The following is a 23,968-nucleotide window of genomic DNA, read 5'->3' as shown; positions in this document are numbered from 1 at the left end:
AAATAATAGCTTCATGTGAAAGAACGTCACTATCCATCTCCTTAAATAACCACTTTCTTGTATGCAGAGCAAGAAAGTCTGAGGTTAAACTCATTTAAGGAAGATCTAGTGCAAATGCACATTTAGTCTCTTAGGCTTACTTGGGGCTGACTCTAGGTAATTTTCCATGGATATTTTGGGCCTCTGGTTCCTGCATTTATTTTTTCTTTCAGTGGCAATCAGTTCTCTTGAATTCTGACATCTTCATGCTCTGTCTTCTTCCCAAGCAAACTCTATTCTGAAGAATGGATCTGGCAAGCTCTATCACAGTGAGGTGTAAGTGACTGATAAGGATTAAAATCTAAATGCCTCTAGGAGCATTATGCATTTGAACATGAGGGAAAACAACTAAAGGCCCTAGAATGGAGGGAACTCACACAGCATAGAGTAGGGTGGAGAAGCAAAGGGCTCAGGATCCAAGGAACTAGGCAAAGACCTCAGAATCACATTCCATAGGACATTACATTTTTTTCCTAGGCGAGTTGCCTTCCTGGGTTTATGGGTAAGGGCAGAGGTACTGGAATAATCAGGAACATATGTCAACATAATTAATGCAGTAAATTATGCATTTAATATAAAGAATATTAAATAAATGCCCATCAAATCAAATGTATTTAACAAATTTTTATAGTTACAACGGTTCCAATTCTTACTTATAGTTACTTTGAGAAGCAAGTGAATAAATATAGCAGGCATTAGGCAGGAACTTTCTGAACTGTGTCAAGGTTAATAATAAGTAAAATGTTATAAGTAGACACAGGACAGCAACAGCTGTGCAACATTCTTGGAAGCAAGGACTCTGATAGCATGAGATCAGACAGTGAGCTTGTTTTTGTTGCTTCTTTGGGTGAACAGAGACTCCTTATAATAATTGCAAGGGAACTTGCATTTACTTTATAAATTACAATTGTTTTTCATGTAAAATTGAATGTCTGCAGCTGGAAGACCAGGGGCATATGGAACAATGTTGGAAGAAGACACAGATCAAACTTATGAGAATGTCCTGGCTGAGATTCAGTCTTTTGAGCTGCCCATTGAAGCTACACTAAGGTAGGGCACCTTTATATTTCATTGTTTCTTCTTTGGTGGCCTTTTCATTTTCCTTTTTTATACTTTATAAAATAACAGAATTTTAAAAAACTATATTTTTACAGAACAGTTGTAGCTTTGTATACACTTATTCTCACAGTTTGCTCATCTTTAAAGAAATTACAATAAATAATTACTCTACTTTTTTACATCATGTTTCTTTCTTAATTCATTACCACAGTTAAAAAATATAAATGACCTTCAAGTGACCACAAAGGACCTATACCATCTCAAAATAGGTGTTTTGTCTTTGTTTATGTGAGGTTTCAATTGTTTTCGTTAAAATATCTTTCTTTACAATATCACTAAGTGAAAAAAAACGTCTATAATGATTAGACATATCAATGAAACCAATTTATATTTGGGTAGATGTAAGTTGTAGAAAAAAATATAGAATGTTTGTTTCATGTTGTTGCTGCTCTCTTGGATATATCCTGACCTCTCAGATCTGTATTTTTTTAAATTTTCATATAAGATTTAAAAATAGCTTCTTTGGTAATACGGGTATTAATTTGCACAGTTCAAGAACAGGATTAAAATGAAAGACAGTGTGTCTTTGTGTTAAAGGGCAGCTTTGAAATTTTAATCCTCTCTGAGTGTCTGCCTAGATATGACAATTATCAGTATGGGAACAAGATACCAATCACTGCATGTGATAGTGACAATCAATAAATATTTGTTGACTAAAGGTTGTAGATTAAATGGAAGGATTTTTGAAATGTTCCCTCTTTCCAAGAATGTCTTAGGGCCATGTGCTTTGAAACCCACTATAGTTTAAACCTGAATAAATTTCTCCCCTATATTTGAATCTTATTTTGTATTAAACATAGTTTGAATGTCTTTGAAAGGCTTAGGGTAGTGCTGGGGCCACAGAAAACTGTTGTGTTTTACTGCTTAGTTACTGGAATATCAATATGTAGTTGCAATTGTGAAATAATTACAGCTCCATCATAACTGTTCAGTGCCCTTTCATCCTGGGTAGGTAATTTTTACCGTATTCAATAGATAAAAGAACTACTGTCTTTTAGAAATGGGAAACAATAAATTTCTTCGTATGGGATATACATTGTACTGTACTGTACTTTATACCAACCAGCTCCTTGTGCTTTTGCCTTGTGGCTAGGTCAGAAGTCTAAAGGAAAGTGAGAGAGAGTGTAGGGGGTCTACACATGTTGTAGTTACTACGGCCTTTGCTGCAGAACGCTCAGCCTTCAACCCCTGGTCCTCTTCCCCATTCCCCTGGTCTCACACCCCTGGCCAACATCCACAGACTTTATCCATCCACAACTATCTTCTCTGCTGTCTTTCTCTGGTGGGAGACTTGACTTCCTGCCTGGGTTGTTGCATGCTTTCTTTCCTCTATTCCTAGGACAAATATCCCCAGAACCAGTCTTCCACCTGAGGTTCCTAACTACATCTTTGCCATCTGGCAGTCACAGTACTCTTCCTGCAGCACTCTTTTGAGTAGAGAGAGTGCAGATACCTTCCCCAGGTGCTGTCCTGTCACCATAGCCCAGTGGGCTTGGAATGCCCCCTTTAGCTTTGCATTTGGGTTAGAGTCCTCTTTTGCAAGGGCTATTTTGGGGAATAGAATGGAGTCACAGAACAGACCACAGACTGTATCTGGGTCAATGTTAGACACAACTGTTGCTTTGGTCATTTTACTAGATGAAGATGTCTTACACTGGCATTTGGTGTCTTTTTAAAAATACCTATACATGCCATTGGTTTTCCAGTGAAACTGTTTCTATGGAACACATCATCAGCTCATTTGGCCAGATAGAAAATGGGGTTTGAAAAATAAATACAGGACATCCATTTTGGTCAAACTGGACTGTTTACTACTTGACAGTATGCGTAGAAATTTTTTCCTTTGGAGATCGTCATTCCTTTTTCTTATTATTTGCTCCTACTTCTGTCTGCTGAAAACCTAACCCAACTTTCAAGGCCAGCTCAAATGATTTCTTCTATTAAGCTTCTCCTATTTCCTTCTACTAGGTGTGAACACTCCATTTGTTGAAGTTCCAGATAATCCAAGACATTTAGTCTTGTGTGTGTGTGTCGCATGATTTAGGTTATAATCACTTCCAGGCTGAAGATTCCTGAGGGCATGGCCTGTGTTTTACTTGTCGCTTAGTATCCTCTGTAGAAATTTCCACAATGCCTGGTACATAGTAGCTGGAGAAATATTTGTTGAACTGATTCATGAGCCTATGAGTTAATATAACCTTACGAGGTAAAAGCAAGGAGGCGGTCTAGAAAGAACATTGTCATTTCAGCAAAGAAGATAAAAGTATTTTAAAACTCGAGCTTAAGGGGTTTGGCAGGAAGTTGATAGTCTTTCAGAGCCATAATGGCCCCTCTCTGAGGCCTTGGAATGGATATCGAGAGAAAAGTTGGGACATTGAAATGATAGGGCTGAGAATGTGAGAGAAACATTGCCAGGGAAGACCGTGCACCTGGGAACTGAGGCAGGGAGAATGTCAGAAAATGGAGAGTTCCCTTGCTTGCTTTTCCCTGTCATGGAAGTTAGGCATTACTTTAACTCACATGTTCTTAACTCTGTTAATGTCCTTTCCCTGTCACCTTCTTTTTCAGGTAGGAATCTGAGGTGCTTTGGTCACCTCAGTGTTCATATCAGGACCAGGTGGGGTCTGCTTCTACAAGAGGGTAAGCCCAGAGAGTTCAGTGACTCAGAACTCAGAGGGGTTCCACTAGTTACCTGAGGAAGACTCAATTTCTGTCCTTTCACAGAGCATGCCGACCTTCCTGACACGCTCATCCCTATTCATCATCGGGGAGAACTGATCTGTATCTGAGGAATTGTCAGTGGGTTTTTTGGGACAAGGAGTCATTTTGGCAGGGATTGTCAATGGCCTAGTCTCCTCCACCAGGCTCAGGTTGTATTCCTTCCTCTCCTGATTTCATTATGTGTCTTCTCCCAGAGCTCCCCACCATCCTGTCTCCTACCTGACTTCCCCAATAGGCCCTTGGGTCAGCATCTTTGGCACCCTTTATGCAAGAGTGGGTAAAAATCAGATGACTCTGAGGTCTTACATTTGTTTTTATTCTGTGTGTTAAGTTTCTAGTATTAAGTTTGAAGGAAAGTTTTAGGGTAAGCTGAGATACTATGGTCCCCCCCCACACCCCATGGGTTTTTGTTATTATTGTTGCCAATGAAACATTTGTTAAAGCCAACTCAAACAGTTGTACAAATTGAATTGGGAAATCAATTCCAGGATGGGAAAATGGAACTCATGGGGATGGTGATTGCACTTAAGAGAAAAGGAAGAAAGATAAAGGCCCACAGCCACTAGCAGTATTGCCACAGGCAGAATATTCGATGGCTGAATCTAACCACCAGGTGAGGATTGGACTTGGTTTTGCTGCCCAAATCCTTTTGCCCTGGGTATCACTGTTTTCATCATGTTGCAACCACATGCTAATTTCCACAGGATGTTCTCATTTTGTTTGGGGTTCTTGATTTTTTAATTCCAGGCCCTCTACTTGGTTTAGATACAACTGGTTTCTTGCCAGCTCTTCCCCTTAGAGGACATGTCTGTCCCTTAATGGCTGTTGGAGTTGTGCTAAAGGAAACAGTTAATACCAGTTTGATTCAGCATTGCCAATTTCCTTCAACAAGGAAGATAATGAATGGGTCTCAACCAACCTGTAAATTCGGATGCATTGATAATGGCTGTCTGAATTCTTCCTTCCAAGATGATTCTGACATATTTAGTGATAGCAGCTATGGTCCTAATAGGGCCATAGCAGTGTTCAAAACCTTTATTTGCCATATTCACACTAGAACTTCATACTGCCAGGTTTCATCATTAGACCCCCCTCAGACCAGAAATAGCCTGGGACTCATTATGCCTCCTGGGGGTCCTGCAGTTGTGTTGTTAACTCTTTGGAACAGGCCCTGAAAATAGGTCTGAATTGATTTGGCTCAAAAGTCAACGTGTTTTGTTGCTGTAACTGAGCCTAACTGATAAGAAAATTGTAGCTACACTGTAGGGCACTACAAAGTTAGTGGGAGGTAGAGGGGGGCAGAGCCAAAAAAGGGACTGCAGAGGGCTGGGAAAAAAATAAGAGGAAAAGGGAATTGTACAAGATGACGTACCAGAAGAAATTTTTGTAATTGTTTTATGATAACATAATTGTTTCACACTTGTATTCACAGCCTCTCTTGGGCTCTTTTCCAAAATCTGACCATGAATTTTTAAGAGCAAACAGGATATTATATTTCTTTGAGTTTAAAGTTTTTAGGAATGAAGATAGCATGCTTTTAAAAAAGGAGAGAATATATTTTAAAAAATAAAAATGCAAACTGTAAACACTATACAAATCTTAGGATTACATAAAAACAAAAATCATTTAACTAGTTACATTCAGCTATAGATATTCCAGAATGCTCTTGCTGTTGAAATCTTACAGAAATGTAAGATTTATATTATATTTTATTCTAGCAAGTATATGAAGATCAAAGTTCTAGATTTCCATCTGGAATAGACACCTATTAATTGTATGATTTGGCTTTAGTTTCTGACACTGTAACACAGACGGTATAATAAAATGTCTCCAGTGGTTAGTGGACATGAAGTGCTCAGCATAGCGTTGCTTGGCACATAGTAAATGCTTAGGAAATATTAGCTGCTACTACTATTGTCTAATCTGGGATATATATTTCAGTGTAATTTAATACATTCATATTTTTAATATGTATATCAGAGTCTTGACAAAGTATACAGGTACAATATCTTGAAATTCTACATGGGTAGGGAATATTGTCATGTGAATTTTTAAAAAGGAAATTTTGTAGTTTTTATTTTAAAATTTTAGCCACAAGTCAGGTACAAAAGCTCACTAATTTATAAAGGTAGTTGTTAGATCCAATAGAGAAAGTAGAGATCTCAGAAATATACCTGCAACCCAAACATCAGTATTTAATTAAACCAAATTGACCATAGAAGTCTACAAAATCCTTTTAAACATCTCATCAGGTTCAGACAGATAATAGATATATTAGGCTTTCCTTTCCCGCTTACTTTTTGCCCCCCAAGACTCATTCCCCGTAAAGGAACAGTTTCTCAGATAAGATGTAGAGTTAATTTACATCTTAAGGGCACAGAGAAATACCATAAATGGTGACCAAGAAAGAAATGTCCAGGGTAATCACTATTTAAATTTTTTCCTTTTTTTGAAATATATTTTATTTCTAATTGACACATGGTAATTGTACATATTGATAGAGCACAGTGTGACATTTCAATACATGTATACAATGTGTGATGACCTGATCAGGGTAATTGGTATATCAATAACCTCAGAAATATCATTTCCTTGTATTGAGGACATTTAAAATTCTCTCTTAAAATCATTATTTATTTTACTTAAGTTTTTTTTTTGTGTGTGTGTGTGTGGGTGTGAGTGTGAGTGTCTGAGGATTGAACCCAAGGATGCTTTACTACTGAAATACTTCCCCAGTCTTTTTGTAAATTTTGAGACAGGATCTTGCTAAGTTGCCCAGGCTGATCATCCTGCCTCGGCCTCCTGAGTCATTGGGATTATAGGAGTGAGCCACTGTACCTAGCTAAAATTTTATTTTAAATTGACAAATAATAATTGTATTTATTGGGTATAATCTTTTTTGTTCTTGTTGTTGGTTCGTTTGCTTTTGTGGTGATGGGGATGGAACCCACAGCCTCATGAATACTACTCAAGGGCTATACCACTGAGTTATACCCCCAGACCTTTTATTAGGTGTAATGTGATGTTTTGAAATGTTTGCATTGTAGAATGATTAAATCAAACTAATTAACATATCGATCACCTTGAATACTTATCTTTGTTTGTGATGAGAACATTTAAAATCCACTCTTTTAGCATTTTGAAATATATAATACATTATTATTATTGAAATCATATTTCTGAATGCTTATATTTTATACTAATGCAATATCATGACCTTATTTATTCTCTAATGAGAATGGTGTAGTATGCTACATGTTGTGGGTATAAAATGGAGTCTGGGGAAACAGTTCAAAAGTAAATGCACGTCCAACCATGACTGAGGCCTGCTGCCTCTGTAAAACCTCAGGAAAGCCTGGGTCCTTGATTAGAGTTGGTGGTATAATTGCCCAATTATTGAAGGACATTAAACTAATACAATTAGCTTTTTTATCTTCATTACAACACTAGACACAACTTAAAAAAAATGTTTCTGAACCAAGTATTTCAACTAGAAAGACAGCTGTATTTATTTTGTGGTTAAGTAAAAGGTCTTTGGAACGATGACATGGTTTCAAATCTGACGTTATTTGCTAAAAGAGCATCTAAAGGATTGTTTGAAACAGGCATGAAATGTATTCAATGTAATGTCTCATTCATGGCAAACACTTATTCACTCATTTCATTCAGTAAATACCTAATAATGGTTTACTAGAATATGTCAGGCCATGGTCGGTGTCCTGTTGATACAGCTAGATCAAGACCTGAAAATTCCTTGCCTACAGGGAGCTTGTATTTTAGGGAGGGGAACCAGAAATCTACACATAAAAATGGATAACAATTACTATGAAGAATAACAAAATAGGGAAGTTATTTTAGAGAGTGGCTGGGGAGTAAATATCAGCTATTATATTTATTTTGTTTCATTCCATTATCTACATTTCTAAACTTTTTTGGTCAAGAGGAAAGAAAGAAAAATAGGACAAATGAGAGGAAAGGAAAGGGGAAAATGGGCAAAGGACATTAAAGGAAGCTGAGTGGAGAAGAACAGGAATGGAGAGTGCACTGGATAGGATGGTAAGTTTTTTTTTAAAAAAAGCAATGACAAAGAGAAGGAAAGTAAGAGGAGAAGCGACAATAGTTTGTGTAATAAGTTGAGACAAAAACTCTGAAGGAAAGAGAATGAAATTCAGAGAAAATCATATTACTCTTTAATTACTCTGTACATTTAAAAATGTTTAGTTTGGGATGAGCATGCTAATAGAACTTTAAGGGCATTGTTTAAAGGCAAGTCTGGCCATATAATTTGTTGGGCTCAGTACAAAATGAAAATTCAGACTCCTTTGTTAAAAAATTATTAAGAATTATGAAATGGTGATGGCAGGTATTAAACCAAGGACAACTGAATAGGTCAAAGACCCCTGAGTCTGCCATCTCTGGGAGTTTAGCACAGAGCCTAGTTCACTGCAAACATTTAATAGAGTTCTTGCATGAATAAAACTGGGGGCTAATTACCTTTCAACTCCTCAGAGGACTGGATCATATTTAATGAAAAGATTATTCTATTTGGCCACAAATTCAGATTTCCTTCTATTGTTCTCTATGTGGGGTCCAGATCTTTATGGAACAGCAAATTCCTGAACATCCTTTAGTAGCAGGAATCCTCCCAGGATGGGCTGGGCTTTGTTTATTCTCTTGCATTTGCAAAATATGGCCACTTGATGTCACTGCACCAACAAGGGAAGGTGGAAGCTAATCAGGAAGACTAGCTTCTAATGAAATAACACTTCCTGGGTGCTTCTAGCTGCTTATCAGATAACCAGTCACTGATAAGCAGCTAGAAGCACCCCAGAAGGGTTAGTTTATTAGAACCAATGTATAAAGACTACTTGTGCTTTACATTTTGTTACAGTTTTGCAATTATACATGAAGGTCTCTAAAACTCCTTAAGAAACATTTGAATGCTTTTAGCAAAATCTCAAGAGGATAAAGATCAGATGTCTGCTGTAGAATAGCCAGGAGCAGGGGAGAATCTTTTTCCAGAGATGTATCCTACTTCATAAAACATGCTTTTACAAGATCAAGTTTAACATGAGAAATATTTGCATGTGGATAATTCATTTTACAAATATTAATGGGGCTCTTACTACATGCCAGATAGTGGACTGGGTGAACAGTATTACAAGGTCCCTGTCTCTGGCTTAGGAGCACTGCCTGTAGGTGGAGATAGACTTAGCAATTTGTTTGCCACCACAATATGTGCCTCAAAGGATGGACACTCCCTCCAAGGACCATGAAATGGCACTTGCCTTACAAGACTCAGAGGACTAAGTAAAGTGGATCTGGAAATAAGATGTGTTCCTCTTTCCTCCTCTATAACATCAGAAAACAAATTTCAGACTTTCCATCCTTTGGGGGTTCACAAATAATGAGATTCAGGTGCACAGACCCAAATACACAATCACACTACTTTGTCAATGGTTAGAAAAATGTGTGACTGGTTTTTTTTTGGGGGGGGTATTGGGAACCGAACCCAGGAATGCTCTACCACTGAGCTACATCCAAAGCCTGTTTTATTTTTTATTTTGAGGCAGGGGCTTGCTAAGTTGTTGAGACAGGCCTTGAACTTGGCAATCATCCTGCCTCACCCTCCAGGTTAGCTGGAGGGTGTGCACAATCATGTCTGGCTTGTGGGTTGGCTTTTATTCTCATTTTATTAAAGAAGATGCTAAATGCTGGGTTATGTGGTTTACTGAAAGATGCCTACTAATCCTAGTCTCTGATATTAACGTAAATTGAGCTCTGGGTTAAACATTACAAATAGAATACCTTCTTTTAATTCCCAAACAATTTGGTGAGCTAGGAATGCTTTTTGTCCCTAATTCACACTTGAAGAAACTGAAGCTTAGACAAGTAACTCCCTGAAACTTAACTTCTAGTAAGAGATCAGTTAGAATTTGACCCTAAGCTGTTAAATGCCAGACCAGGGCAACTTGTATTCTATAGTCTCCTTCTTGAAGGAGTTTCCTAAAAAATAGGTTATTAGTCTGTGGACAAGTGGCTCAAAGTATAAGTTGTTAATGACCAAGAGTTTATTTACATGTCAAATTCTTACTTTTCTGGTTAATTTCATACTGGATATAGAATGCAAACCCTATTTTGTTGGTCTCCTGGTGTATGTTTTTCCTCCTAGGACTCCTGAAGATAAATTTTGGATGGATCTCTGGAAGACAATATCCTCTGCCACCAACATGTACATGAAATGCTTATGTCCCCTACCCTGCCTACCCCTCCTCAAACCAGAATAATTAAATTATTTATCTTTTGGGTAGGCTTTTCCCCCCACATTTATATATTTGTTATATGTATGTCCATGATTAAAAACCTACAATGAGCAGGCTGAGAATGTTGCTTAATGGTAAAGTGCTTGCCTCGCACGTTTGAGGCCTTGGGTTTGATCTCCAGCACTGAAGAAAAAAAAAATCTAGTTATTTTGGGTTCTTAGCTTTAAATTCATAGCAAAAGCTTTCAGGTACTAACAGAACTGTCAGAAGTCACAGAGAGCAAACAGCAAACACTGTTACAGAAGAAGTGGTAAATGAACTTCCTTCCATGTTGAATTTTGAGATGATACTACTGCTATGTTGAGTTAATTTTTATGGGCAGGTGTTGAAACAGGCCTGGTAAGAGAAGTGCCTAAGCAGGCCTGGCTTCCCAGAGCAGGGTATTGGGATTTGGGTTTCCATAGATGGTGTCAGGATTGAAGAGAAGAAGAAAAGGTCTTGATAACAATTGCTCAGGAAAGGACTACTCCCGGAGAGGGTTGTCAAATAGGGAGCTAGCCTGTGCTATCTATGTGCCTTACCTTGCCTTGTTCTATTTTGCAGAGCCATGAATTCTGGTTGTGTTTACCCTCTAAGCTGAATAGTCTGCTGTCTCCTCCAGAGAGGACTAGCTTTTTATTCTCCCTGTAGGAGGAGATAAAAATTGTACTCATATTTTTATGATTCAGTTTCAGATTCAGTTTTCAAAAGGCTTATTCTCTCCCCTGAACCTGCAGTGGGGGTATGCTAATAATGGGTACTGGAGCCTCAGTAATCAGAGAAGCAGTTAGCCAAGGAAAAAGTTGTTCTTTATGATTTGATTAAAAGAACAATTTATATGGACAATGAGATTTGGTTTGATCTAAGGATATATATTTTTTAACAACTAGAAGTGGATACAGTTTATACTGTTTCTTACATTGGAGCTCTTGGTAAAAGCAGGCATCAGGGAATTTCAGGTAACATTCTTTGCCAGTGTTGTAGTTTCTATCAAGGGGACTAAATACAATCAACTTCTACTGTTACTATTATTTTCAATGTTCAATTTCCTTTAATGAACCCCATCTCTCTAAAGGATAGGTGCAGGCAGCTAGGTGATGGCAGGGGATGAAAAACATGGAACCTCACAAATTTGCATGTCACAATTTCTCTGTATCATCCCAATTTTAGTATATGTGCTGCTGAAGCAAGCACTAAGATGTTATATATATATATATATATATATATATATATATATATATACACATATATATAATATTTATTTTTTAGTTGTAGTTAGACACAATACCTTTATTTTATTTATTTATATGTGGTGCTGAGGATCGAACCTAGGGCCCCCTCCAGTTTCCTCTCATCTACGTGCAGAATTCTATGAGGAAGTATAGGAAGTTGGAAATTAAAAAAAAAAAAGTCATCTGAACTCAAGGACCTTACCATGGTGTGCCAATGCTGGTGGACTTGGGAAGAGACTTTCTGTTTCTATGTATTCTTGAAGCACAAGGAAGTGGGGTTTCCCAGGGAGAGGTCTGGAGCCTCTTGTTCCATCAAGGCAGTGAAAACAGGGATGAAGTTTGATGAATTCACACTGGCTTGCGATGGGGTTTCCTGATGAAATGGGCAGTTGGATGTAGCAGAGATTACTTGGTTTTCCATGCCAGTGTGCAGTGAGTTTCCAAGGAGGATAAAGTATATAAAACAAATAAAACCCATGAATGTATAAAAAGGATCAATTCAAAATAAGTGATTACTATTAAAACAATTGGAGGAGTGGATAAATGTGCTAAATTGAGTCTGTACTCATTGGAGAAGATTGATTAGTTTTGGGAATCTTCATGAAGCAAATAAATTTTGAGTTGCATTTTCCAAGAAGGACAGAGACTCAGATTAATAGAAGGGGCAATAAATAATGTTTATAGGACCCTTATAAGTATGGCAGGCAGGATAATGAACATTCAAATATGCTCACATCCTAATTCCTGGAACCTATGAATGGAACATGGCAAAAGGAGTGTTATAGATGTGACTAAAGTTAATAACCTTGAGTTGGAAGATTGTCCTGGATTATCCAGTGGGGCCCAATCCAATTACATGGATCCTTAAAAGCAGAGAAACTTTTTCTTGCCTAAGAGTCAGAGGGAGGTGTATCTACAGAGGAATGATCAGATGTAATGTGACCTTGAACATAAAGGAAGGGGGTCATAAGCCAAGGATTATGGGCAGCATCTAGAGGGTGGAAAAGTCAAAGAAACAAATTTTCCACTAGAGTCTTTGGAAAGGAATGTAGTTGTGCTGATACCTGTACTGTAGCCCATTGAGAACTATGTCAGACTTCTAACCTGAAGAACTGTAAGATAATGTGCCTGAGTTGTTTTAAGCTAGTATTTGTAATCATTTGTTATAGCAGCAATAGAAAATTAATATGAGACAGCAATATGAGGTAGATACTATTATTATTGTCGCTTACAGATGGGGAAGCTAAGAAATCAAGAGATTAGATTCTTGCCCAGTGTCACACAACTGTGCAGTGACATTAATCCAAAGAACTCAGTTGAAGACACTTCAGAACTCATGCTCTTGTCTATGATGCAATTTCATCTCCCAGGACTCACAGTGGGGAGGAGGAAGGAGACAGGTTTCTAGCAGAGGCTCACTGAAGGGAGCAGATAGTGACAGTGCTGGCCAACTCAAAGGAAAGCTCAAAGCCCTGGATTAGTGGAGGCCCGAAAATAGTTGTTCCTCAGGCTAGGTTCACACTCTGTCCCTGATTAATCTTCCTCGGTGGCTGCTTTGATCAAGACAAACTGGTTTACTCCCACAAACATGTTGTTAAGCAGGACTTTTCTACACAGGTACCTTTGCTCAAGCCGCCCACTTCTCTTTCCACCACTCTGCTGCCCACCTCTTCTCATTCCAGCTACCACTACCTGGGGGCACTTGGGTTCAAGGACTTTGGCATAAAATCACACATTGCTCTGGGCCTCTTTTGTATATTTGCTATTAAGTGTCTTAAATTCCTGTCGTTTACTTTTTCTTAAGTTTGTAATTTACTTCCTAGATGATATGTAATTTAATGGCCTCTGTGAATTTGCTTTGGGTAGGAGAAACAAAACCACCCAGAGCGGTCCTCATCAGGATTTTTTTTATTCGTTCCTAAAACAAACTTAACTTCCATACACAGTTTTGCTTTTTGTGAGTGTATGTTTTCCTTTCCCTGACTCCCCACCACTAAGAATATCAGGGCCTCTTGTTCAGCGATCCCCTATCCTTTATTACAGATTGAGGGTGACAAAGGGCTACCTTTCATTACCTTGGCACACTAAATACAAGAGTGTACGTTACAGCCCAAAGGTCAGGCAGGCATTAGACATCGAGGGTCACATCGTGGGAGAGAGCAGGTGGCGATTTTGCTCTCCTCGGGCTGGCGCGCCCCCGCCCCTCGCCCCGCCCCGCCCCGCCCTTCGCGCTCGCGCCACCTGCCGCTCGCCCCCGCCGTTCCCGCGGCGCCGCGCCTCGCCGGCTCCTCAGCTTCCAGCCAAGATGGCGGAGAGTGGCGAGGCCCTGGGCACCGTTCCGGAGCACGAGCGGATCTTGCAGGAGATCGAGAGCACTGACACCGCCTGCGTGGGGCCCACTCTCCGGTAAAACTCTTTTCTTCTCGGGACTTCGGGCTGTCTCGACAGTACCTCCGGTGTATGCGCGGGGTGTCCACCGCTGGCCGCGCGCGCACTGGCCCGACAGGTGGTGCGCGCGGGGGCGGACGGGGGCGCTCGTGGGCGGCTGGAGTCGGGCCGCGGCCGGGAGGGGCAGAGCGGGCGGCCGCACCTGTCAGTGAGGCGGTCAGCCCAGCGAGCTGTCACCGCGCAGCCGGTGGGTGTGGCTGCCCGGACGTCTCTGACCGCTGTAGCTGCAGCGTCGCCCGCTGCGCAGGTCCTGAGGACCCGCGGTAGGCCTGCCGGCTTCGTGCCGCTGCGGTGCCGGGGCGAAGGTTAGCTGCTGGCGGCCGGCGGGACTGAGGTGTCAGGTCACGCGCAGGGCGCGCCGGGCCGCCGCCAGCGTGGAAGAATTGAAATTGAGCGGGAGATGCCTGCACCTTGCATCATTTTATTTTGGAAAAATTTAAATGTTTAAAAGAGTAAAATAGGGGCTGGGGTTGTGGCTTAGCGTTAGAGCGCTTCCCTTGCACGCACGAGACCCTGGGTTTGATCCTCAGCACTATATAAAAATAAATAAAAGAAATAAAGGTATTGTGTCCAATATTTATTTTTAAAAAATAAATATTTTTTAAAAAGTAAAATAATAAACGAACCAGTATGAACCATCGTCTAGCTTCAGTTGTGCTTGATCTTTCCCCCTCTCCATTCACCCTCACTCTGGATTATTTTGAAGCAAATCCAAAGTGTATTAGCTCACCAATATATATTTTAGTATTCAAATTGACATTTTGTTATTTCCTAATTATCCTTTAGCTGGCCTGTCTATATTATTATTTTATTAAATTATTTTCCTCAGTGTCAGAATTTTTCAGCCTTCTCCCTGAGAAGTATGTGATACACTTTCCACAATACGGTCCTTTGATCACAAGAGAATAAAATTAAAAATCAATAATAGAAAACCTTCTGGGTGTACAACCAGAGATATGAAAAATTGTGCTCTGTATGTGTAATGTGAATTGTAATGCATTCTGTTGTCGTATATAACAAATTAAAATTTTAAAAAATTTTAAAAAAGAAAACCTTCTGGAAAAGGTTCTCAAATATTTAGTCACCACATGACATACTTTTGAATAATTCCTATGTCAGACACGAAATCACAAGAGAAATTAGAAAGTATTTTGAAGTGAATAAAATGAAAATGCAATATATAATTTTGAGAATGCTGCTAAAGATCTATTTAAAGAGAAATTTGTAGAATATCTCTACTAGAAAGGAATTTCAGTTTCTAAGTAAATGAAGTAAAAAAAAGGACCAATGAAACCCCAAAGAGTGGAAGAAAGATGATAAAGGTTAGAATGGGAAGCAATGAAAAAAGAAAATGGAAAGAGGTAGAGAAAATCAATAAAACCAAAACACAAGTTCTTGATAAACCTTGAGCAGGGAGTGGGTGGAAGAGATACAAATTACCAGTAACAAGAATAAGAAAGGTTAACACTACTGTAGATTTTATAAATGTTAGAAAAGGTAATATTTAGAAGGACTCTTGCCAGTTTGGACAACCTAGCAGAAATGTACAAATTTATTGAAAGATATGAAGTATCAAAGCTCACTTAGATCACCGAATAGTTCTCTATCAATTAAAGAAATAAGTTTGCTGTTAAAGCTTTCTTTCCTTAAAAGAAACTTGAGACTCAAGTGCTTTTTCTGGTGAATTTTACAAAACTTAAGGAAGAATCAACACCAGGTTTACAAAAACTCTTTAGAAAATTGAAGAGGTGGGAATATTTCCTGACTCATTTTGAGGTTAACATTGACCTTGATTAGCAAAATTAATCAAGACATTACTAGTTCAGTCTCCAGCACTGGGGGTAGGGTAGGAGTAAACATTACTTTAAAAAAGAAATTGTAGGCCAACATTCCTCATGAATATTAATCTAAACACTTGAGACAAAATTGTAGCAAATTAAATCCACACATGGATTTAATATGAAAATGTCATTTATAGAATATAGCTAAAGATATATCCATACACGTATATATTATATTAAAATGATATATATATATATAATGTATATGCACACATACACATATCATGATCAGGTGGGCCTTGTTTTAAGAAAGTATGCAGGCTTAATGTTTGAAAAAAAATCAATGTTTTCACCACAATGAACATTTAAGACCAAAAAAAAACCAAAAAACCCTGTATGTTTATTTCAGTAGATGCAGAGAAATCATGGATGAAACTTAAAAAAGAAAAAAAAAAAGATTATGTGGTATTAGGGAACGAGGTTGATCAAATTATGTTATGTATATATACAAATATGGCATAATGAATCCCACTATTATGTATAATTATAAAAAATAGGGGGGCTGGCATGTAGCTCAGTGATGAGCATTTCCCTAGGATGCTAAAGGCCCTTGGCTCAATCCCTAGTACTAAAAAACAAAACAGAAAGTCAAAAAGTAAGCAAAGTCCTCAGAAACTAGGAATGGAAATTCCTCAGTTTGAAAAGGGCATTTATGAAAATTCTATAGCTGACATTATACTTAATGGTAATGAAATGGTAATGAATGAGTGAGTGTTTTTCTTATAAAACCAGAAATAAAGCAAGGTTATTTTTTTAATGTTTAAATATTTTGATTACATTTAATGCCTAAGAATATCTCACACGTAAGAATCACAAGTATGTTCTTTTTTTAAAAAAAATTTTATTTATTTATTTTTGCATTACAATTCTTAATACACCATTATACCATAATTTATCATCTCTCTGATTATATATAAGGTATGTTGACACCAAATTGCAAGGATGTTTTTATCACTTCATTTTTAATGCAACATTATACTGGAGATTCTATCCAGTATAATGAAGCCATTTTAAAAAAGTATCTAGATGGGTGTGGTGGTATAATCCTATAATTCCAGCTACTCTGGAGCCTGAGGTGGAAAAATTGCAAGTTTGAAGCCACCCTAGGCAATTTGGGAACTTTATTTGTAGACAATATGATCATCGATATAGGAAAATATGAAATTCTGTGGAATCTATAGGAAACCTAATAGAATAGATAAATGAATTCAGTAACATTGTATTTGTATGCTAGCAATGAACAATCAAACTGAAATTAAAAAATTGATAACTTTGAAAATATGAAATATTTAGGGATAAATTTGACAAAAGATGTGACAAAAATATAAAACATTACTGATAGAAATTAAAGAAGACCTACATAATCGAATATGTATGCTGTGTTCATGGACTTGAAAACTCAGTATTAAAATGTCAGTTTTCCCCAGTTTTGTCAATATATCAAAAAACAATCTCAATTACAATCCCCACCGAATAAAAATTTGTAGAATTTGCAAACTGATTTTAAAATTTATATGGAAGGATAAAGGATCTAGAATAGCCACACTAACTTGGGAAAAGATGAACTGAGTGGCAGGACTTATACTACCTGATTGTAAGATTTATTATAAAGATACAAAAAGACAAAGAGGTACTTGCGTCAGGAACACAAATTGATGATATTGAATAGAGACCCTATAAATAGATTTATGTATGTTCAGTTGCTTTTTAACAATGATAAAAAGGCAACTCAGTAGAATTGGAATCTTATTTGTAATGGAGGGGGAACAATTGGGTTTCCACAGGCAAAATAACTTTGATCTGTATTTTGTACCATGTTTAAAAATTAACTCAAAATGGACCATAAACTTAAATGTAAAATGGAAAACTACTAAAACTGGAAAACAGGAAAAATTTTTTGTGATTTTGGATAGGCAAAAACTTCTTAAATACCATATTCCAAAAGCATAATAACATAAAAGAGAAAATTGGTAAATTGGACTTCATCAAAATTAGCAACATCTGGTCTTCAAAAATACTGTTAAGGGCTGGCATGGTGGCCCACACATGTAATACCAGTGGCTCAGAAGGCTGAGGAAGGAGGATTGCAGGTTTGAAGCCAGTCTTAGTAACTAAGCAGGGCCCTAAGCAACTTGGTGAGACCCCCAACTTAAAATAAAAAATTTAAAAAGGGCTGGGGATGTAGGTCAGTGACAAAGTGCCTCTGGGTTCGATTTCCATTATCCTCCCTTCCTCTAAAATACTGTTAAGGAATGAAAAAGCAAGCTCCATATTGAGAGAATATATTTGTAAATCTGTATCTAGTTAAAAAAAAATTGCATCCAGGATGCATAAAAGGAAGTCTTTGACACTGAATTATAACAAAAAACTTTAAAAAAATAAAAGGGTGATTTGAACAGACACTTCACAGAAGACACACAAAGGGCATAAACATATGAAAAGATGTTTAACATTATTATTCGTTGGAAATGCAAATTAGCCAGGCAAGGTGGCTAATAATCACTTGTAATCCCAGTGATTTGGGAGGCTGAGGTCTGAGGATCACAAGTTCAAAGCCAGCCCCAGCAACTTATCGAGGCCCTAAGTACCATAGCAAGATCTTGTCTCCAAATAAAATATATAAAAAAAGGGCTGGGAATGTGGGGATGTGGCTCAATGTTTAAGTACCCCTAAAACCACTACACTGTTGGAACATCTGAAATTTAAAAGATCATACACCAGGGGCTGGGGTTGTGGCTCAGTAGTAGTGCACATTCCTTGCGTGTGTGAGGCACTGGGTTTGATCCTCAGTACCACATAAAAATAAATAAACAAAATAAAGGTATTTTGTCCATCTATAACTAATGTGTGTTTGTGTGTGTGTGTATACAACTAGTATATATATGTGAGTGTGTGTGTATAATCATAAAAGTTTAGTTAAAAAAAAGTTCATTATACCATATATTGGTGAGAATATGGAGGAATTGGTACTCTCAACTATGGTAAGAGTTTCATGGATGTGTTTTATCAGGTTGAGGAAGCTCTCTTGTATTTTTAGTTTGTTGAGATTTTTTTTTTTTTGCAACAAAATGAAATTAAACCCCTATCTCTCATCATGCACAAAGCTCAACTCAAAGTGGATCAAGGACCTAGGAATTAAACCAGAGACTCTGTGTCTAATAGAAGAAAAAGTAGGCCCTAATCTTCATCATCTGTGATTAGGCTCCAACTTCCTGAATAAGACTCCTATAGTAAAAGACTTAAAACCAAGAATCAATAAATGGGATGAATTCAAACTAAAAAGTTTCTTCTCAGCAAAAGAAACAATCTGTGAGGTGAATAGAGAGCCTACATCTTGGGAGCAATTTTTTACCCCTCACACATCAGATAGAGCACTAATTTCTAGGATATATAAAGATCTCAAAAAGCTAAGCACCAAAAAACAAACAAACAAAAACAAATAACTCAATCAATAAATGCGCCAAGGACCTGAACAGACACTTCTCAGAAGAGGATATATATCAATCAACAAATATATGAAAAAATGTCATCATCACTAGCAATTAGAGAAATGCAAGTCAAAACTGCTCTAAGATATCATCTTGCTCCAATCAGAATGGCAGCTATTATGAAGACAAACAACAATAAGAGTTGGTGAGGATGTGGGGAAAAGGTACACTCATATATTGCCGCTGGGACTGCAAATTGGGTTAGCCAATGTGGAAAGCAGTGTGGAAATTCCTTGGAAAACTGGGAATGGAACCACCATTTGGCCCAGCCATTCCACTCCTCAGTCTATACCCAAAGGACTTAAAAACAGCATATTACAGGGACACAGTCACATCAATGTTTATAGCAGCACAATTCACAATAGCTAAACTGTGGAACCAACCTAGATGCCCTTCAGTAGAGGAATGGATAAAAAATGTGGTAAATATAGACAATGGAATATTACTCAGCAATAAAAGAGAATAAAACCATGCATTTGCAGGTAAATGGATGGTGTTGGAGAAGATAATGCTAAGTTAAGTTAGCCAACCCCCCCCCCCCCGCAAAAAAAAAACAACAAATGGTTAATGTTTTCTCTGATATAAGGAGACTGGTTTATAGTGGGGTAGAGAGGGGGAGCATGGGAGGAATAGATGAACTCTATATAGGGCAGAGAGGTGGGAGAGGAAGGGAGGGATCAGGGGGTTAGTAAGGATGGTGGAATGTGATGGACATCTTTATCCAAAGTACATGTATGAAGACACAAATTGGTGTGAACATCATACTTTATATACAACCAGGGATATGAAAAATTGTGCTCCATATGTGTAATAGGAATTGTAATGCAAAAAAAAGAAAGAAAGAAAATAACCCCTCATTTAAAAAGAGAATGTTAAATAATAGATTTATTTCTCAATGTGTTAGAAAAATTGGGTAGAAAAACTTAACATTTCAATCTCCCAGTTATTTTTAGACAAAGAAACATGATGAGAACATGTTTTTTAAAGTAAAATTTAGAATTGTACTTTTGCAGGTGTATTTTGAAAACTTGAATGAAAATGGTCTTTCGGCACACAAAAAAAGGAGTTTTTAATTTTATTAGATGATTTTTTCACATCTGATCTGATCAGAATGGTTTTTGTCCCTTATTCTGTGGATATGGTGTATTATATTAATTAATTTTAAGATATAAAACAGTCTTGTGTTTGTGGGATAAATCCAGTTTGGTCATAGTCCATAATATATAGCTCTTTTATTTTTTTGCCAGCTGTTTGCTAGATTTTGTTGAGGATTTTGCATGTGTATTCATAAGAGATATTGATCTGTCGTTTTCTTCTGATTTTTTTTGCATGAAAATAAGATATCATATTATGAGTTAATGTTCACTCACTTGATATGATCATGTCTACCTACCATATATTACCATTGATTGATTTTCATATATTGAACCACTTTTGCATTCCCAGGATAAAACCTATTTGGTTATAATATATAGTTCTTTTACTATACTATGGGGGTGTGCTAGTATTTTTTTTTTTAGGAGTTTTATGTTTGTATTCATAAGGGATATTGCTCTGTAATTTTCTTTCTTTTTTTTTTGTGAGATCGTTAGCTGGCTTTGGTACTAGGGTAATGCTTGAGTTTAGTAATTTGACTCTCCTTAGTTCTTCAATTGGATTGTTAATTTTGTCAATCTTTTCAAAAAACTAACTCTTTGTTCTATTCATTTTCTCTATTTTCTATCATTTCATTTATATCTGATCTAATCTTTATTCCTTTTTTCTATTTGTTTTGAGTTAGTTTGCTTTTTTTTTTATTAGTGTCTTATGGTGGGAGTTTAGATTAGTGATTTAAGATTTTTCTGTTTTTCTTTTCTTTTTTTTTTTGTATAGGCTTTTATAGAATTTCCCTCCAAGCATGATGTTAACTTTATCTAAAAAAATTTTGGTATTATGTCTTCATTTTAATTCATCTCACAGTATTTTTAAAAAAATTTTCCCTTGAGGTTTCTTCCTTAAACTATTGTTTATTTAGAACTATGTTGTTTAATTTCCATATATTTGTGCATTTCCCAAATGTTCTTCTCTTATTCATTTCTAGTTTCATTTTGTAGCAGTCAGAGATAATAGTTTGTATGATTTCAGTTTTTTTAAATTTATTGAGGATTCCTTTATGTCCTAACGTGGTCTCTTCTGGAGAATATTCCATGTGCACTTGAGAAAAATAGGTACCTCCTGTTGTTTGGTGGAGAATCTTATACATATCTAGGGTCTTGTTAGCTGATATATTTTTTTTCAAGTCTCTTATTTCCTTTTTGGTCTTCTGTGTAGTTGTTCTATTCATTATTGAATAATGAATAGTTTTTGTTTCATGTTTTTTTGTACCCTGTTGTTAGGTGTATATATTTTTATATTAATTATATAGTCTTGGTTGAGTGACACTTTTACCACCATAAAATATCCTCCTTTATCTCTAGAATTGTCTGTTTTGTCTGATATTAGTATAGTTATTCCAACTTGTGCTTGTTCTTTTCATGATACATACATATTTCTAGCCTTTTACTTTCAGCACCTTTTTGTCTTTAAATATAAAATACCTCCTCTAGATACCACATCATTGGATCTTATTTTTTATCCAGTTTGATAGTCTATGAATTTTGAATGGATTGTTCAGTTCATTTATATATAATGTTATACATACAATTAGATTTATATTTGTTGTTTTGTTTTTTATATGTTTTATCTTTTAAAAAATTTTTTATATTTATTTTTTAGTTGTAGTTGGACACAACACCTTTATTTCATTTGTTTATTTTTTTATGTGGTGCTGAGGATGGAACCCAGGGTCTCACATGTGCAAGGCAAGTGCTCTACCGCTGAACCACACCCCAGCCCCTGTTTCATATCTTCTTTTGCATTAATTATTTTCTAGTGCAATATTTAATTACTTTAATAATCTTTTTCAAAAGTTTTGTCGCAGTACTTGCTCTCAGAACTGCTTCAGATCTGTTATTTTAACTCAATTCCAGTGAGATACAGAAATAGTACTCCTATATAGCTCTATTCTTTCTTTGCTATATTGTTATAATCTTATATCTACTTGTTATAAATATAATAATACAATGTTACAACTTTTTGTCCTTTTAAAGAAGCTAAGAAAAAGGAGTGAATATGTTTATAGAGTTTGTTATGTTAATCTTTTAATTTTCCATTTATGATTTTCTTCATTTATTGCTGGGTGTTTAGCTGTCATCTGTGTCATTTTCTGATTCTAATACAGCTTTGCTCATAAACTCCCCCTTGTGCTCTTATGGTCAATTAATTATATTTCTACATACTATGTGTCCTCCATTACAAATTATGCATACAGTTTTATGTAGTTGAGAAGTCAGCTGTTAAATCAGTTAAGAGAAACATGAAGAAGAAATATATATTTATACTGTATAATTATATAGTTACTTTTACTAGGGCTCTTTGTGTGTCTGTGTGTTCACATTGCTACTCAGGGTTACTCTTGATCTTGATGAAATGCCATTTGTTTTAAGACTGGTCTGCTGGTAACTAATTCTCTATTTTTGTTTATCTGGGGATATCTTTATTTTATCTTCATTTTTGAAAGAAACTTTTGCTGGCTATAAAATTCTTGGTTGACAGTTTTTTTTCCTTTTTATATTTTGAATATGTCATTCTTTTAGCCTCCATTTTTTTCCCTTGTGTATGATGAATATTTTTTTTGTTTCAGTATATTTCCTTTATCTCACATTATTTTACTGTTCTCTGTGTATTATATTCATCATACTTGGTGTTATTTGATCTTAGATGTGTAGATTAATGTTTTTCATTGAATTTAGGAAAAAAATAAGCATTATTTTTTTCCAACAGATTTTCTGTCCCTTTCTCTTATCAGCTTTGGTGCTCCCATGACATGAGTGTTGGTGTGATTAATGGTGTCCATATTTCTTTGAGGCAATGTTTATTTTCTTTATTTTTTTCTTTTGAGTTGCATATGTTAGCTTATGTTGAAGTTCATTGATTTTTTTTGTTCTGTCATTTCACATTTACTATTGGAGTTTTCACTTTGGTTATTCTCTCTCTCTCTCTCTCTCTCTCTCTCTCTCTCTCTCTCTCCCCCCTCCCTTCCTCTCCCTCTGTCCCTCTCTCCTTCCCTTTATTTCTTTCTTTTTACAAAAATAATACCCAGGTTTTTTTTTATAGTTAACACAGTAAAACTCTCTTTCTTTCTCTCATCATAGCATCACTGTGCAAGTCACATAGTTCTCCTGGACTGATCTATTTCTCTGTTTTAATTATTAATTCCACAAATATTGATTGAAAATGTATGAAATATGATATGTCAAAAGCTTTATAATGTTTTGAATAACTAATAATTAAAAAAAGAAAAGCTCAAAAGTAGTAAAGGAGAAAACATATGTATTTGTGTTTTGCTTGCACACATGAGTAATAAAGATTAACTTAGTGTTTGGAAAAAAAATATTGTTTATATAAAACAAAGCTTTTTGGAGTTTTAAATCTATAAAAGAACAAAAAAAATTTGAGAACTGCTTTACGATAAAATGACTTTTTTCTTGAAAAACAAAAGCACATACTCAGTTGTGTTTTTTGGTCACGATTTTCTCCAGAGTGTTCATAGCCTCAGGTACTGATTTTAACTTTTTGAACAAACTAATTTATATTTCACATTGAAACCCCTGGAGCAGAACATTTAGAACTGTTGTATGCAAGCATTTTACTGTACTGGTAAAGTTCATACAAATACAGTTTCCTACAACCACAGAATA

General features: G+C 36.4%; 1 protein-coding gene across 8 annotated transcripts in view; it reads left to right on the top strand.

Annotated features, from left to right (window-relative positions):
* Window positions 1-288: 288 nt before the first annotated feature.
* Window positions 289-23,968, top strand: part of Exoc6 (exocyst complex component 6) — a 193,190-nt gene continuing 169,510 nt past the window's right edge. For 3 of the 8 annotated variants that reach the window (XM_078038005.1, XM_078037999.1, XM_078037994.1), the window contains exon 1: window positions 978-1,089. In XM_078038005.1, coding sequence (XP_077894131.1) covers window positions 1,004-1,089 — 86 coding nt within the window. In that variant the 5' untranslated portion in view covers window positions 978-1,003. Of the gene's footprint in view, window positions 316-977; window positions 1,090-13,659; window positions 13,820-23,968 lie in introns of those variants that run through there. The other 5 variants (XM_078038020.1, XM_078038008.1, XR_013434312.1 and 2 more) reach the window with 4 other exon arrangements.

This window comes from Ictidomys tridecemlineatus, chromosome 1 (genome assembly GCF_052094955.1).
Source record: "Ictidomys tridecemlineatus isolate mIctTri1 chromosome 1, mIctTri1.hap1, whole genome shotgun sequence".
In the NCBI taxonomy this organism is placed as follows: Eukaryota; Metazoa; Chordata; class Mammalia; order Rodentia; family Sciuridae; genus Ictidomys; species Ictidomys tridecemlineatus.
Note: the sequence above shows the minus strand (reverse complement) of the source record. Positions and strands in the feature narration are given on the sequence as shown.